This window comes from Bombina bombina, chromosome 12 (genome assembly GCF_027579735.1).
Source record: "Bombina bombina isolate aBomBom1 chromosome 12, aBomBom1.pri, whole genome shotgun sequence".
NCBI lineage: Eukaryota > Metazoa > Chordata > Amphibia > Anura > Bombinatoridae > Bombina > Bombina bombina.
In genome coordinates, this window is record NC_069510.1 from 121658253 (window position 1) to 121676270 (window position 18018).

The following is an 18018-nucleotide window of genomic DNA, read 5'->3' on the forward strand; positions in this document are numbered from 1 at the left end:
AAAGGGACACTGAACCCAATTTCTCCAACATTGGTGTGTCCAGTCCACGGCGTCATCCTTTCTTGTGGAATATCTCTTCCCCAACAGGAAATGGCAAAGAGTCCCAGCAAAGCTGGCCATATAGTCCCTCCTAGGCTCCGCCCACCCCAGTCATTCTCTTTGCCGTTGCACAGGCAACATCTCCACGGAGATGGTTAAGAGTATGTGGTGTTTAGTTGTAGTTTTTTATTCTTCTATCAAGTGTTTGTTATTTTAAAATAGTGCTGGTATGTACTATTTACTCTGAAACAGAAAAGGATGAAGATTTCTGTTTGTGAGAGGAAGATGATTTTAGCAGACAGTTACTAAAATCGATTGCTGTTTCCACATAGGACTGTTGAGATGAAGTAACTTCAGTTGGGGGAAACAGTTAGCAGACTTTTCTGCTTAAGATATGACTAGCCATATTTCTAACAAGACTGTGTAATGCTGGAAGGCTGTCATTTCCCCTCATGGGGACCGGTAAGCCATTTTCTTAGTCTCAAACAGAATAAAGGGCTTAATATGGGCTATAAAACTGGTAGACACTTTTATGGGCAAAATCGATGCTTTATTTGAGCATTTTATACATGTTTATGCTGATAATTCACACTTATAAACTTGGGGAACGTTTTTTAACGGCAGGCACTATGTTAGACACCTTTTCCAGTCAGGGAGGGCCTTCCCAGTTGTAGGCTGAGCCTCATTTTCGCGCCATTACTGCGCAGTTGTTTTTGAGAGCAAGACATGCAGATGCATGTGTGAGGATCTGAAAGTAGCTGGAAAAGTTTCTAGAAGGCGTCACTTGGTATCGTATTCCCTCTGGGCTTGGTAAAGTCACAGCAAAGGCTGTAGCTGGGACTGTATAGGGGTTAAATTTGTAAACGGCTCCGGTTTCGTTATTTTAAGGGTTAAAGCTCTGAAAATTGGTGTGCAATACTTTTAATGCTTTAAGGCACTGTGGTGAAATTTTGGTAATTTTTGAACAATTCCTTCATACTTTTTCACATATTCAGTAATAAAGTGTTTCTGTTTAAAATTTAAAGAGACAGTAACGGTTTTGTTTTAAAACGGTTTTTGTGCTTTATTGACAAGTTTAAGCCTGTTTAACATGTCTGTGCCTTCGGATAAGCTATGTTCTATATGTATGAAAGCCAATGTGTCTCCCCATTTAAATTTGTGTGATAATTGTGCCATAGCGTCCAAACAAAGTAAGGACAGTACTGCCACAGATAATGAAATTGCCCAAGATGATTCCTCAGATGAGGGGAGTAGACATGACACCAGTTTTGCCCACGCAGGAGGCCCCTAGTACATCTAGCGCGCCAATGCTTATTACCATGCAACAATTGACGGCTGTAATGGATAACTCCATAGCAAATATTTTATCCAAAATGCCTGCATATCAGAGAAAGCGCGATTGCTCTGTTTTAAACACTGAAGAGCAGGAGGGCGCTGATGATAATTGTTCTGTCATATGGACAGAGTTCACGCACTTAAGTTGGCTAACTCTTTTATTTTAGATGCCGCTTTGCAATTAGCTAGATTAGCGGCAAAAAATTCAGGGTTTGCAATTGTGGCGCGCAGAGCGCTTTGGCTAAAGTCTTGGTCAGCGGATGTATCATCCAAGACAAAATTGCTTAACATCCCTTTCAAAGGTAAAACTCTATTTGGACCAGAATTGAAAGAGATTATCTCAGACATCACTGGGGGAAAGGGCCACGCCCTTCCACAAGATAGGCCTTTCAAGGCCAAGAATAAGTCTAATTTTCGTTCCTTTCGCAATTTCAGGAACGGACCGGCCTCTAATTCTGCATCCTCTAAGCAAGAGGGTAATTCCTCACAGCCCAAACCATCCTGGAAACCTATGCAAGGCTGGAACAAGGGTAAGCAGGCCAAGAAGCCTGCTGCTGCTGCTAACAAAACAGCATGAAGGAGTAGCCCCCGATCCGGGACCGAATCTAGTAGGGGGCAGACTCTCTCTCTTTGCTCAGGCTTGGGCAAGAGATGTTCAGGATCCCTGGGCACTAGAAATAGTTTCTCAGGGTTATCTTCTGGAATTCAGGGAACTACCCCCAAGGGGAAGGTTCCACATGTCTCACTTATCCTTAAACCAAATAAAGAGACAGGCGTTCTTACATTGTGTAGAAGACCTGTTAAAGATGGGAGTGATACACCCAGTTCCAATAAAGGAACAAGGAATGGGATTTTATTCAAATCTGTTCGTAGTTCCCAAAAAAGAGGGAACCTTCAGACCAATTTTGGATTTGAAGATCCTAAACAAATTTCTCAGGGTACCATCGTTCAAGATGGAAACCATTCGAACGATTCTACCCACTATCCAGGAAGGTCAATTTATGACTACCGTGGATCTAAAGGATGCGTACCTACATATTCCTATCCACAAAGAACATCATCAGTTCCTAAGGTTCGCCTTTCTGGACAAACATTACCAGTTTGTGGCCCTCCCATTCGGGTTAGCCACTGCTCCAAGGATTTTCACAAAGGTACTCGGGTCCCTTCTAGCGGTTCTAAGACCGAGGGGCATTGCAGTAGTACCATACTTGGACGACATTCTAATACAAGCGTCGTCCCTGTTAAAAGCAAAGGCTCATACAAATATCGTTCTGGCCTTTCTCAGATCACACGGATGGAAGGTGAACATAGAAAAAAGTTCTCTGTCTCCGTCAACAAGAGTTCCCTTCTTGGGAACAATAATAGATTCCTTAGAAATGAGGATTTTTCTGACAGAGGTCAGAAAGTCAAAACTTCTAAGCACTTGTCAAGTTCTTCATTCTGTTCCACGTCCTTCCATAGCGCAGTGCATGGAAGTAGTAGGGTTGATGGTTGCAGCAATGGACATAGTTCCTTTTGCACGAATTCATCTAAGACCATTACAACTGTGCATGCTCAAACAGTGGAATGGGGACTATACAGACTTGTCTTCAATGATTCAAGTAGATCAGAAGACCAGAGATTCACTCCGTTGGTGGCTGACCCTGGACCATCTATCCCAGGGAATGAGCTTCCGCAGACCAGAGTGGGTCATTGTCACGACCGACGCCAGTCTAGTGGGCTGGGGCGCGGTCTGGGAATCCCTGAAAACTCAGGGACTATGGTCTCGGGAAGAGTCTCTTCTCCCGATAAACATTCTGGAACTAAGAGCGATCTTCAATGCTCTCAGGGCTTGGCCCTCAGCAAGCAAAGGCCAGATTTATAAGATTCCAATCAGACAACATGACGACCGTTGCGAATATCAATCATCAGGGGGGAACAAGGAGTTCCCTGGCGATGAAAGAAGTGACCAAAATAATACAATGGGCGGAGGATCACTCCTGCCACCTATCTGCGATCCACATCCCAGGTGTGGAAAACTGGGAAGCGGATTATCTGAGTCGTCAGACATTCCATCCGGGGGAGTGGGAACTCCACTCGGAGGTTTTTGCCCAACTAACTCAATTATGGGGCATTCCAGACATGGATCTGATGGCGTCTCGTCAGAACTTCAAGGTTCCTTGCTACGGGTCCAGATCCAGGGATCCCAAGGCGACTCTAGTAGATGCACTAGTAGCACCTTGGACCTTCAACCTAGCTTATGTATTTCCACCGTTTCCTCTCATTCCCAGGCTGGTAGCCAGGATCAAACAGGAGAGGGTCTCGGTGATCTTGATAGCTCCTGCGTGGCCACGCAGAACTTGGTATGCAGACCTGGTGAATATGTCATCGGTTCCACCATGGAAGCTACCTTTGAGACAGGACCTTCTTGTTCAGGGTCCATTCGAACATCCAAATCTGGTCTCTCTCCAGCTGACGGCTTGGAGATTGAACGCTTGATTCTATCAAAGCGTGGGTTTTCAGATTCTGTGATAGATACTCTGGTTCAGACCAGAAAACCGGTAACTAGAAAGATTTACCATAAAATATGGAAAAGATATATCTGTTGGTGTGAATCCAAAGGATTCCCATGGAATAAGATAAAAATTCCTAAGATTTTCTCCTTTCTACAAGAAGGTTTGGAGAAAGGATTATCTGCAAGTTCTCTAAAAGGACAGATCTCTGCTTTATCTGTCTTACTACGCAAAAGACTGGCAGCTGTGCCAGATGTTCAAGCATTTGTTCAGGCTCTGGTTAGGATCAAGCCTGTTTACAGACCTTTGACTCCTCCCTGGAGTCTAAATCTAGTTCTTTCAGTTCTTCAAGGGGTTCCGTTTGAACCTTTACATTCCATAGATATTAAGTTACTATCTTGGAAAGTTTTGTTTTTGGTTGCTATTTCTTCTGCTAGAAGAGTTTCAGAGTTATCTGCTTTGCAGTGTTCTCCGCCTTATCTGGTGTTCCATGCAGATAAGGTGGTTTTGCGTACTAAGCCTGGTTTTCTTCCAAAGGTTGTTTCTAACAAGAATATTAACCAGGAGATAGTTGTACCTTCTCTATGTCCAAATCCAGTTTCAAAGAAGGAACGTTTGTTACACAATTTGGACGTAGTCCGTGCTCTAAAATTCTATTTAGAGGCTACAAAGGATTTCAGACAAACATCTTCTTTGTTTGTTGTTTATTCTGGTAAAAGGAAAGGTCAAAAAGCGACTTCTACCTCTCTTTCCTTTTGGCTTAAAAGCATCATCCGATTGGCTTACGAGACTGCCGGACGGCAGCCTCCTGAAAGAATCACAGCTCACTCCACTAGGGCTGTGGCTTCCACATGGGCCTTCAAGAACGAGGCTTCTGTTGACCAGATATGTAAGGCAGCGACTTGGTCTTCACTGCACACTTTTGCCAAATTTTACAAATTTGATACTTTTGCTTCTTCGGAGGCTATTTTTGGGAGAAAGGTTTTGCAAGCCGTGGTGCCTTCCGTTTAGGTAACCTGATTTGCGCCCTCCCTTCATCCGTGTCCTAAAGCTTTGGTATTGGTTCCCACAAGTAAGGATGACGCCGTGGACCAGACACACCAATGTTGGAGAAAACAGAATTTATGCTTACCTGATAAATTACTTTCTCCAACGGTGTGTCCGGTCCACGGCCCGCCCTGGTTTTTTAATCAGGTCTGATGAATTATTTTCTCTAACTACAGTCACCACGGTACCATATGGTTTCTCCTATATTTTTCCTCCTGTCCGTCGGTCGAATGACTGGGGTGGGCGGAGCCTAGGAGGGACTATATGGCCAGCTTTGCTGGGACTCTTTGCCATTTCCTGTTGGGGAAGAGATATTCCACAAGTAAGGATGACGCCGTGGACCGGACACACCGTTGGAGAAAGTAATTTATCAGGTAAGCATAAATTCTGTTTTTTTTATTTTGTGATTCAGATAGAGCATGCAATTTTAAGCAACTTTCTAATTTACTCTGATTATAATATTTTCTTCATTCTCTTGGTATTTTTATTTGAAAAGCAAGAATTTAAGTTTAGATGCCAGCCCATTTTTGGTGAACAACCTGAGTTGTTCTTGCTGATTGGTGGATAAATTCACCCACCAATAAATAAGTGCTGTCCAGGATCTGAACCAAAAATTGGCTGGCTCCTTAGCTTAGATGCCTTCTTTTTCAAATAAAGATAGCAAGAGAACGAAGAAAAAATGATAATAGGAGTAAATTAGAAAGTTGCTTAATACTGCATGCTCTATCTGAATCACAAAAGAAAAAAATTGGGTTCAGTGTCCCTTTAAGGTAGTGAGAGGACATCCACGAAGAGATGTGAGAAAGACAGTGACACGGGTTAGCAAGGAAGGAGATAGGTCTGGAGCAGAGATGTAGATTTGAGTGTCATCGGCATACAAATGATATTGAAACCCGTGGGACTTTATTAGGGAACCTAATGATGATGCATAGATTGAGAAGAAAAGGGGACCGAGGACAGAGCTTTGCAGTACCCCAACAGAAAGTGGTAACGGGGCAGAGGAAGCCCCAGAGAAGGCTACACTAAAGGTACGGTTAGACAGGTAGGAAGAGAACCACGAGAGGGCTGTGTCACAAATGCCAAAGGATTGGAGGGTTTGGAGCAAAAGAGGGTGGTCAACAGTATCAAAGGCTGCGGACAGATCAAGGAGGATAAGTAGAGAGAACTGGCCTTTGGATTTTGCTGTAAGTAGGTCATTGGTAACCTTAACGATTGCTGTCTCTGTGGAGTGATGGGGGCGAAATCCAGATTGCAGTGGGTCAAGGAGGTAGTGTAATGTAAGGAAATGGGATAGGCATGCATGTACTAGTTTTTCAAGAAGCTTTGAGGCAAGAGGGAGTAGAGAAATAGGGCGGTAGTTGGATGAAGATGTTGGATCGAGAGAGAGGTTTTTTGAGGATAGGTGTGACCAGTGCATGTTTTAGAGGTGAGGGAACTATACCAGTGCTGAGTGAGAGGTTGAAGATGTGTGTGAGTATAGGGGTAAGGGTATAAGAGAGGGAGGGGAGTAGCTGTGAGGGAAAGGGGTTGAGGGGACAGGTAGTGAGGTGAGAGCACATTATAAGTGCGGAAACTTCTTCCTCAGTGGCATGAGCGAAAGAGCGAAATATATGGCTATGTTGGGTATTGGTTAATTGCAAGTTTTTGAGGGGCTGAGAGGCTGGAAGCATGCTGAGAGCTGATTTCATTTCTGATGGAATCGATTTTGTTATTGAAGTGACTGGCAAAATCTTGAGCTGACAGAGAAGTTGTATTAGGAGGTGGGGGTGGGCGGAGAAGAGTGTTGAAAGTGGAGGACAGACGTTTTGGGTTTGAAGAAAGAGTGGAGATAAGAGTAGAGAAGTAGTGTTGCTTATAAAGATTAAGGGCAGAGTAGTAGGAGTTCAAGATACACTTGTAGTAAAGAAAGTCAGCTGAACTCCAAGATTTTATCTAATGCCGCTCAGCAGTACGGGAACATCTGCGTAGGTACCGTGTCAGAGGAGTATGCCAGGGCTGAGGATGAGTGTGTAATTTCCGAGCTATAGTAGGTGGGGCTAGATTGTCAATTATTGTGGCACGGCAGGAAAAGGAGGAGATGGATGAGAGAAGAGGTTCGAGAGAACTCGCGAGCTGTTGCTGATCTAATGACATAATGCTTCTGTGAAGTTTGGTGTGAGGGGTAGAAGGAGGGAGAGTTGTAGGGAGGGATGAGATGTTGCAAGTGAGGAGATGATGGTCACAAAGAGGAAAAGGGGAATTTGTGAAGTTTGAAATAGTGCATCGATAGCTAAAGATCAGATCAGGGGAGTGGGCATCTTTGTGAGTGGGTGAGTCAGTCCATTGTGACAAACCGAAAGAGGAAGTGAGTTGCAGAAGTTGTTTTGCAGATGAAGCAGTGGGATTGTCAAGAGGGATGTTGAAGTCACCAAGAGTGAGGGCAGGGGTGTCTGAGGAAAGGAAATAAGGAAGCCAGGCAGCAAAGTGATCTAGAAATTGAGTTGAGGAGGCAGGGGGGCGATATATGACTGCAACGTGTAAAGAGAGAGGAGAGAATAAGCGAATCGTGGGTTTGGAATGAGGAAAATGTGAGGGAAGAGATGGGTTGTATTTGTTGAAAGGTGCAATGAGAGGAAAGTAAAAAACCTATGCCACCTCCAGACCTAGGAGTATGGCTAAAGTGGAGACCCCCATGTGTGACAATGCAGCAATGGATGCTGTGTAGCTTTTAGCATGAGCACATGCTTTACCGTTTCTCATCACCAAAGTGAGGCTGCATGCAAATAGTGTGCGCTTACAGCACGCTTCCATCATCCGCTACATGTGTTCTCTGGAACAGGCACTGAAAACAAAGGCAGCTTATACAGCCAATCACAGGCTCAGGTTTCCTTCCCCGGATAAGCGTACACTTGTCACTAATTATATGAAAATAATACATAAGCAGTATTAGTAAGAACTGCTCATTAACCCCTCTCATGCTGGGCTAGAGGTGATTACAGATTGTAATGTACTGAACCTTGAGTGTGCAGGTGAGTAGTAAACAGATAAACTAACAGTTTGATATCAGACAGATTTGCTGGTGTCAATGTCTCACAATAATATTTCTTGTGTCTCAGTCTGATGGGAGATATTTGTTGTTCTGCAGTTTGATTCGGGATCAGTTACTAGAAGGCGACTTCACAGGGGACATGAGGCTTCTGCAGGTGAGTTATCCAGACACTCTCCTAATGCTGTCCTGTCTGTAAAGCCGATCACACCTCAAATCTTGTTGTTTCTGGTATTTATACAAGCGAGCAGAGCACACTGCTGGGGAGTGGTGTCCGTATTTAGTGATATTCTAATTAACACATTACTGTTTCTGGTGATTATACAAGCGAGCAGAGTGCATTGCTAGGCAGTGATGTCAGTATTTAGGTGATATTCTCATTTACACTGGTGTTTCTTCTGACTATACAAGCGAGCAGAGCGCACTGCTACGGTTTGGGATTTCAGTATTTAGGTTATATTCTCATTAACGCTATGGTGTTTATGGTGATTATACAAGTGAGCAGAGCGCACTGCTAGGGAGAGATGTCAGTATTTAGTGATATTCTCATTAACACATTACTGTTTCTGGTGATTATAAAAGCGAGCGGAGTGCAGTGCTAGAGAGTTATGTCAGTATTTAGTGATATTCTCATTAACACAGTACTGTTTCTTGTGATTATACAAGCGAGCAGAGCGCACTGCTTTGCAGTGATGTCAGTATTTAGTGATATTCTTATTAACACATTACTGTTTCTGGTGATTATACAAGCGAGCAGAGCACATTGCTAGGCAGTGATGTCAGTATTTAGGTGATATTCTCATTAACACTGTGGTGTTTCTTGTGACTATACAAGCAAGCAGAGCGCAGTGCTGGGAGTGATGTCAATATTTAGTGATATCATTAACACTGTGGTGTTTCTTGTGATTATAGATTATAGAAGCGAGCAGAGAGCACTGCTAGGGAGTGATGTCAGTATTTTGTGATATTCTTATTAACACTGGTGTTTCTGGTGATTATACTAGTGAGCACAGCGCACTGCTGGTGAGAGATGTCAATATTTAGGCATATTCTCATTAACGCTCTGGTGTGTCTGGTGATTATACAAGTGAGCACAGCGCACTGATGGGAAGTGATGTCAGTATTTAGGTGATATTCTCATTAACACATTACTATTTCTAGTGATTATACAAGCGAGCAGAGCGCACTTCTGTGGTTTGGGATTTCAGTATTTAGGTTATATTCTCCTTAACGCTATGGTATTAATGGTGAATAAACAAGTTAGGAGAGTGCACTGCTAGGGAGAGATGTCAGTATTTAGTGATATTCTCATTAACACATTACTGTTTATGGTGATTATACAAGCGAGCAGAGCGCAGTGCTAGAGAGTGATGTCAGTATTTAGTGATATTCTCATTAACACAGTACTGTTTCTTGTGATTATACAAGCGAGTAGAGCGCTGTGCTAGGAAATTATGTCAGAATTTAGGTGATATTCTCATTAACACATTACTGTTTCTTGTGATTATACAAGCGAGCAGAGCGCACTGCTAGGGAGTGATGTTGGTATTTAGTGATATTCTTATTAACACTGGTGTTTCTGGTGATTATACAAGCGAGCAGTGTGCACTGCTAGGGAGTGATGTCAGTATTTAGTGATATTCTCATTAACACTGATGTTTCTGGTGATTATACAAGCGTTCTTGTGTTTCTGGTGATTATACAAGCGAGCACAGCACACTGTTGGTGAGAGATGTCAGTATTTAGGTATATTCTCATTAACGCTCTGGTGTGTCTGGTGATTATACAAGTGAGCACAGCGCACTGCTGGGGAGTGATGTCAGTATTTAGGTGATATTCTCATTAACACATTACTATTTCTTGTGATTATACAAGCGAGCAGAGTGCACTGCTGGCGAGAGATGTCAGTATTTAGTGATATTCTCATTAACACTCTGGTGTTTCTGGTGATTGTACAGCGAGCACAGCGGACTGCTGGGGAGTGATGTCAGTATTTAGGTGATATTCTCATTAACACATTACTATTTCTGGTAATTATACAAGCGAGCAGAGCGCAATGCTAGGGAGTGATGTCAGTATTAAAGTGATATTCTCATTTACACATTACTGTTTCTGGTGATTGTACAAGCCAGCAGACCCTACTGCTAAGGTGTGATGTGAATATTTAGTGATATTCTTATTAACACTGGTGTTTCTGGTGATTATACAAGCAAGCAGAGTGCACTGCTAGGGAGTGATGTCATTATTTAGTGATATTCTCATTAACACATTACTATTTCTGGTGATTATAGAAGCGAGCAGAGTGCACTGCTAGGGAGTGATGTCAGTATTTTGTGATATTCTCATTAATGCTCTGGTGTTTCTTGTGATTATACAAGCGAGCAGAGCGCAGTGCTAGGGAGTAGTGTCAGTATTTAGGCGATATTCTCATTAACATTCTTGTGTTTCTGGTAATTATATAAGCGAGCAGAGCGCACTGCTGGCGAGAGATGTCAGTATTTGGTGTTTCTGGTGATTATACAAGCGAGCTGAGTGCACTACTGGGGAGTGATGTCAGTATTTAGGTGATGTTCTCATTAATGCTCTTGTGTGTCTGGTGATTATACAAGCGAGCAGAGCGCACTGCTGGGGAGTGATGTTAGTATTTAGGTGATATTCTCATTAACACATTACTGTTTCTGGTGATTATACAAGAGAGCAGAGTGCACTGCTAGGGAGTGATATCAGTATTTAGTGATATTCTCAATAACACTGTGGTGTTTCTTGTGATTATAGAAGCGAGCAGAGCGCACTGATAGGGAGTGATGTCAGTATTTAGTGACATTCTTATTAACACTGGTGTTTCTGGTGATTATACAAGCGAGCAGAGCGCACTGCTAGGGAGAGATGTCAGTATTTAGTAATATTCTCATTAACACATTACTGTTTCTTGTGATTATACAAGCGAGCAGAGCGCACTGCTTTGCAGTAATGTTAGTATTGATATTCTCATTAACACATTACTGTTTCTGGTGATTATAAAAGCGAGCAGAGCACACTGCTGGGGAGTGGTGTCCGTATTTAGTGATATTCTGATTAACACTCTGGTGTTTCTGGTGATTAAACAAGCGAGTAGAGTGCACTGCTAGTGAGTGGTGTTAGTATTTAGGTGATATTCTCATTAACACATTACTGTTTCTGGTGATTACGTAAGCGAGCAGAGAGCACTGCTAGAGAGTGATGTTAGTATTTAGGTGATATTCTCATTAACGCTCTGTTGTGTCTGGTGATTATACAAGCGAGCAGAGTGCACTGCTGGGGAGTGATGTTAGTATTTAGGTGATATTCTCATTAACGCTTTGGTGTGTCTCGTGATTATACAAGCAAGTACAGCGCACTGCTGGGGAGTGATGTCATTATTCAGGTGATATTTTCATTAACACATTACTATTTCCGGTGATTATGCAAGCGAGCAGAGCGCACTGCTAGGGAGCGATATCCGTATTTAGGTGATATTCTCATTAATGCTCTGGTGTTTTTGGCGATTATACAAGCGAGCAGAGCGCACTGCTGGGAAGTGAAGTCGGTATTTATTGATATTCTCATTAACACATTACTGTTTCTGGTGATTATTCAAGCGAGCAGAGCGCAGTGCTAGGGAGTTATGTTAGTATCTAGTGATATTCTCATTAACACATTACTGTTTCTGGTGATTATACAAGTGAGCAGAGTGCACTGCTAGTGAGTGATATCAGTATTTAGTGATATTCTCATTAACACTGTGGTGTTTCTTGTGATTATAGAAGCGAGGAGAGTGAACTGCTAGGGAGTGATGTCAGTATTTAGTTATATTCTTATTAACACTGGTGTTTCTGGTGATTATACAAGCGAGCAGAGCGCAGTGCTAGGGAATTATGTCAGAATTTAGGTGATATTCTCATTAACACATTACAGTTTCTTTTGATTATACAAGTGAGCAGAGTGCACTGCTTTGCAGTGATGTCAGTAGTGATAATCTCATTAACACATTACTGTTTCTGGTAATTATACAAGCGAGCAGAGCACACTGCTGGAGAGTGGTGTCCGTATTTAGTTATATTCTGATTAACACTCTGGTGTTTCTGGTAATTATACAAGCGAGCAGAGTGCACTGCTAGTGAGTAATGTTAGTATTTAGGTGATATTCTCATTAACACAGACGTACGTTTTGGCCTATTGTGGGCCTCGTCAGTGAGGTGCAGCCATATCCCTCTAGGCACACTGAGCAACGGGTCCACGTCTGGATTCCCGCATCACACTTAGGGAGACTTCCCTAAGTGTCATAATTTGCATAAATAAAAAGAGAGAAGCGCTCAACCTGGGAACGAACAATAGCATAATAGCTTGTTCTATGGCTGGTTACCACCCAAGAAGCAGCCTCTTTTTGCTCAACATGTGCCTTTCACAGAGAAGAACTTTCCTGAAGCATATCAGTCTGATCCTGACTTCACAGTACAGTCCAGCCCCGAAATACCAGGCAATCCCTCTCTGAACGAGAGAAACAGCAAAACCCCAGACGTACATTTCGGCCTAGTGTGGGCCTCGTCAGTGAGGTGCAGCCACATCCCTCTAGGCAAACTGAGCAACGGGTCCACGTCTGGATTCCCACATCACACTTAGGGAGACTTCCCGAAGAGTCATGATTTTCATAAATAAAAAGAGAGAATCGTTCCCAGGTTGAGCATTTCTCTCTTTTTATTTATGCAAATTATGGCCCTGAGGAAAGTCTCTCTAAGTGTGATGCGGGAATCTAGACATGGACCCGTTGCTCAGTGTACCTAGAGGGATGTGGCTGCACCTCACTGATGAGGCCCACAATAGGCCGAAACATACGTCTGGGGTTTTGCTGTTTCTCTCGTTCTAGCCATAGAACAAGCTATTATGATATTGTTCGTTCCCAGGTTGAGCGCTTCTCTCTTTTTATTTATTTATTTATTTATATATATATATATAATGTTAGTGACGTGTATAACAGGGTGTCTGCAGCGTGTCAGGATATATATATATATATATATATATATATATATATACAGTATATATATATATGTTAGTGACTTGTATAACAGGGTGTGTCCAGCGTGTCAGGATATATACATATACAGTGTGTATATATATATATATATATCCAAGTTATAACACAAGCACTCACTGGACTTGATACAGGTGAAATAAAAAGTGGTCTGATGAAGGGGTGAACACCCCCGAAACGTCACTCGTTTATATGGAATAAAACACTTTTTATTTCACCTGTATCAAGTCCAGTGAGTGCTTGTGTTATAACTTGGATATTTGAAATTCCTATAGCACCCTGGCAGAATTGAAATTTACTGTTCGTGGGAGTGCACTTATTTCAGTGGATTATATATATATAAAAAAATAAATGTTAGTGACTTATACAACAGGGTGTGTGCAGCGAGTCAGGATATTTATATATACAGTATATAAATATATATATAAATGTTAGTGACTTGTACAACAGGGTGTGTGCAGCGAGTCAGGATATTTATATATATATATATATATATATATATATATAAATGTTAGCGACTTGTACAACAGGGTGTGTGCAGCGAGTCAGGATATATACAGTATATATATAAATATTAGTGACTTGTGAATAGTTATTATTTCTCTTGTAAGGTGTATCCAGTCCACGGATCATGCATTACTTGTGGGATATTCTCCTTCCCAACAGGAAGTTGCAAGAGGATCACCCACAGCAGAGCTGCTATATAGCTCCTCCCCTAACTGCCATATCCAGTCATTCTCTTGCAAACTCTCAACATAGCTGGAGGTAGTAAAAGGAAAGTGGTGTAATATAGTTAGTTTTTTCTTCAATCAAAAGTTTGTTTTTAAATGGTACCGGAGTTGTACTATTTTATCTCAGGCAGCATTAAGAAGAAGAATCTGCCTGTGTTTTTCTATGATCTTAGCAGAAGTAACTAAGATCCACTGCTGTTCTCACATATGTCTGAGGAGTGAGGTAACTTCAGAGGGAGAATGGCGTGCAGGTTATCCTGCAATAAGGTATGTGCAGTTTAAGTTTTTCTAGGGATGGAATTTGCTAGAAAAAAGCTGCTGATACCGGATTAATGTAAGTTAAGCCTAAATACAGTGATTTAATAGCGACTAGTATCAGGCTTGCTATCAGAGGTATATACTCTGATTAATGTGCAATATAAAACGTTTGCTGGCATGTTTAATTGTTTTTATATATGCTTTGGTGATAAAACTTATTGGGGCCTAGTTTTTTCCACATGGCTGGCTTGATTTTTGCCTAGAAACAGTTTCCTGAGGCTTTCCACTGTTGTAATATGAGTGGGAGGGGCCTATTTTAGCGCTTTTTTGCGCAGTTAAAATTACAGACAGAGACATTCAGCTTCCCTCAGCAGTCCCCTGCATGCTTTTGGACATCTCTGAAGGGCTCAAAAGGCTTCAAAAGTCATATATTGAGGAAGGTAAAGCCACAGTGGAGCTGTAGCAGTTGTGACTGTTTAAAAAACGTTGTTTTTTTTCAATTTGTTAATCCGTTTTTTGTATTAAGGGGTTAATCATCCATTTGCAAGTGGGTGCAATGCTCTGCTAACTTGTTACATACACTGTAAAAATTTCGTTTGTTTAACTGCCTTTTTTCACTGTTATTTCAAATTTTAGCAAAATTTGTTTCCCTTAAAGGCACAGTAACGTTTTTTATATTGCTTGTTTAACTTGATGTAAAGTGTTTTCCAAGCTTGCTAGTCTCATTGCTAGTCTGTATAAACATGTCTGACATAGAGGAAACTCCTTGTTCATTATGTTTAAAAGCCATGGTGGAACCCCATATGAGAATGTGTACTAAATGTATTGATTTCACTTTAAACAATAAAGATCAGCTTTTATCTTTAAAAAATTTATCACCAGAAGATTCTGGCGAGGGGGAAGTTATGCCGACTAACTCTCCCCACGTGTCAGATCCTTTGACTCCCGCTCTAGGGACTCACGCTAAAATGGCGCCAAGTACATCAAAGACGCCCATAGCGATTACTTTGCAGGACATGGCGGCAATCATGGATAATACCCTGTCAGCGGTATTAGCCAGACTGCCTGAATTCAGAGGAAAGCGCGATAGCTCTGGGGTTAGACGTAGTACAGAGCGCGCAGATGCCTTAAGGCCCATGTCTGATACTGCGTCACAATATGCAGAAGCTGAGGAAGGAGAGCTTCAGTCTGTGGGTGACATTTCTGATTCGGGGAAACCTGATTCAGATATTTCTACTTTTAAATTTAAGCTTGAGAACCTCCGTGTATTGCTTGGGGAGGTGTTAGCTGCTCTGAATGACTGTGACACAATTGCAGTACCAGAGAAATTGTGTAGACTGGATAAATACTATGCAGTGCCGGTGTGTACTGATGTTTTTCCAATACCTAAAAGGTTTACAGAAATCATTAATAAGGAGTGGGATAGACCCGGTGTGCCGTTTTCCCCCCCTCCTATTTTTAGAAAAATGTTTCCAATAGACGCCACCACACGGGACTTATGGCAGACGGTCCCTAAGGTGGAGGGAGCAGTTTCTACTTTAGCAAAGCGTACCACTATCCCTGTCGAGGACAGTTGTGCTTTTTCAGATCCAATGGATAAAAAATTAGAAGGTTACCTTAAGAAAATGTTTATTCAACAAGGTTTTATCCTGCAGCCCCTTGCATGCATTGCGCCTGTCACTGCTGCTGCGGCGTTCTGGTTTGAGTCTCTGGAAGAGGCCTTTCAGACAGCTATTCCATTGACTGAAATACTTGACAAGCTTAGAACACTTAAGCTAGCTAATTCTTTTGTTTCTGACGCCATTGTTCATTTAACTAAACTAACGGCTAAGAATTCTGGATTCGCCATCCAGGCGCATAGGGCGCTATGGCTTAAATCTTGGTCAGCTGACGTGACTTCAAAGTCTAAATTACTTAACATTCCCTTCAAGGGGCAGACCCTATTCGGGCCTGGTTTGAAGGAAATTATTGCTGACATTACTGGAGGTAAGGGTCATACCCTTCCTCAAGACAGGGCCAAATCAAAGGCCAAACAGTCTAATTTTCGTGCCTTTCGAAACTTCAAGGCAGGTGCAGCATCAACTTCCTCTGCTACAAGACAAGAGGGAACTTTTGCTCAATCCAAACCGGGCTGGAAACCTAACAAGTCCTGGAACAAAGGCAAGCAGGCCAGTAAGCCTGCTGCTGCCTCTAAGACAGCATGAAGGAACGGCCCCCTATCCGGTAATGGATCTAGTAGGGGGCAGACTTTCTCTCTTTGCCCAGGCGTGGGCAAGAGATGTTCAGGATCCCTGGGCGTTGGAGATCATATCTCAGGGATATCTTCTGGACTTCAAAGCTTCCCCTCCTCAAGGGAGATTTCACCTTTCGAGATTATCTGTAACCCAGATAAAGAAAGAGGCATTCTTACGCTGTGTGCAAGACCTCCTAGTTATGGGAGTGATCTGTCCAGTTCCACAGTCGGAACAGGGACAGGGTTTTTATTCAAATCTGTTTGTGGTTCCCAAAAAAGAGGGAACCTTCAAACCCATTTTGTATCTAAAGATCTTAAACAAATTTCTCAGATTTCCATCGTTCAAAATGGAAACTATTCGGACCATCCTACCTATGATCCAGGAGGGTCAGTACATGACCACAGTGGATTTGAAGGATGCTTACCTTCACATACCGATTCACAAAGATCATCATCGGTTCCTAAGGTTTGCCTTTCTGGACAGGCATTACCAATTTGTGGCTCTTCCCTTCGGGTTAGCTACAGCTCCAAGAATCTTTACAAAAGTTCTGGGATCGCTTCTGGCGGTCCTAAGACCGCGAGGTATATCAGTGGCCCCTTATCTGGACGACATCCTGATACAGGCGTCAAGCTTTCAGATTGCCAAGTCACATACGAACATAGTTCTGGCATTTTTCAGGTCACATGGGTGGAAGGTGAACGAGGAAAAGAGTTCTCTATCCCCACTCACAAGAGTCTCCTTCACAGATTCTGTAAAAATTAAGATTTACCTGACAGAATCCAGGTTATCAAAGCTTCTAAAATCTTGCCGTGTTCTTCATTCTATTCCGCGCCCTTCGGTGGCTCAGTGTATGGAAGTAATCGGCTTGATGGTAGCGGCGATGGACATAGTGCCATTTGCACGCCTACATCTCAGACCGCTGCAACTATGCATGCTCAGTCAGTGGAATGGGGATTACACAGATTTGTCCCCTCTGCTAAATCTGGATCAAGAGACCAGAGATTCTCTTCTCTGGTGGCTATCTCTGGTCCATCTGTCCAAAGGTATGACCTTTCGCAGGCCAGATTGGACAATTGTAACAACAGATGCCAGCCTTCTAGGTTGGGGTGCAGTCTGGAATTCCCTGAAGGCTCAGGGATCGTGGACTCAGGAGGAGAAACTCCTCCCAATAAATATTCTGGAGTTAAGAGCAATATTCAATGCTCTTCTAGCTTGGCCTCAGTTAGCAACCCTGAGGTTCATCAGATTTCAGTCGGATAACATCACGACTGTGGCTTACATCAACCATCAAGGGGGAACCAGGAGTTCCCTATCGATGTTAGAAGTCTCCAAGATAATTCGCTGGGCAGAGACTCACTCTTGCCACCTATCAGCAATCCATATCCCAGGTGTAGAGAACTGGGAGGCGGATTTTCTCTAAGTCATCAGACTTTTCATCCGGGGGAGTGGGAACTCCATCCGGAGGTGTTTGCTCAATTGGTTCCTCGTTGGGGCAAACCAGAACTGGATGTCATGGCATCTCGCCAAAACGCCAAGCTTCCTTGTTACGGATCCAGGTCCAGGGACCCAGAAGCGGCACTGATAGATGCTCTAGCAGCGCCTTGGTTCTTCAACCTGGCTTATGTGTTTCCACCGTTTCCTCTGCTCCCTCGACTGATTGCCAAAATCAAACAGGAGAGAGCATCGGTGATCTTGATAGCGCCTGCGTGGCCACGCAGGACCTGGTATGCAGACCTAGTGGACATGTCATCCTTTCCACCATGGACCCTGCCTCTGAGACAAGACCTTCTACTACAAGGTCCTTTCAATC

General features: G+C 42.8%; 1 protein-coding gene across 1 annotated transcript in view; it reads left to right on the forward strand.

Annotated features, from left to right (window-relative positions):
- Positions 1 to 18018, forward strand: part of TBC1D13 (TBC1 domain family member 13) — a 100051-nt gene that overhangs the window by 77630 nt on the left and 4403 nt on the right. Inside the window, exon 11 of the mRNA XM_053695989.1 lies at positions 8038 to 8095. Within this exon, the coding sequence (XP_053551964.1) occupies positions 8038 to 8095 (58 nt within the window). The remainder of the gene's footprint in view (positions 1 to 8037; positions 8096 to 18018) is intronic.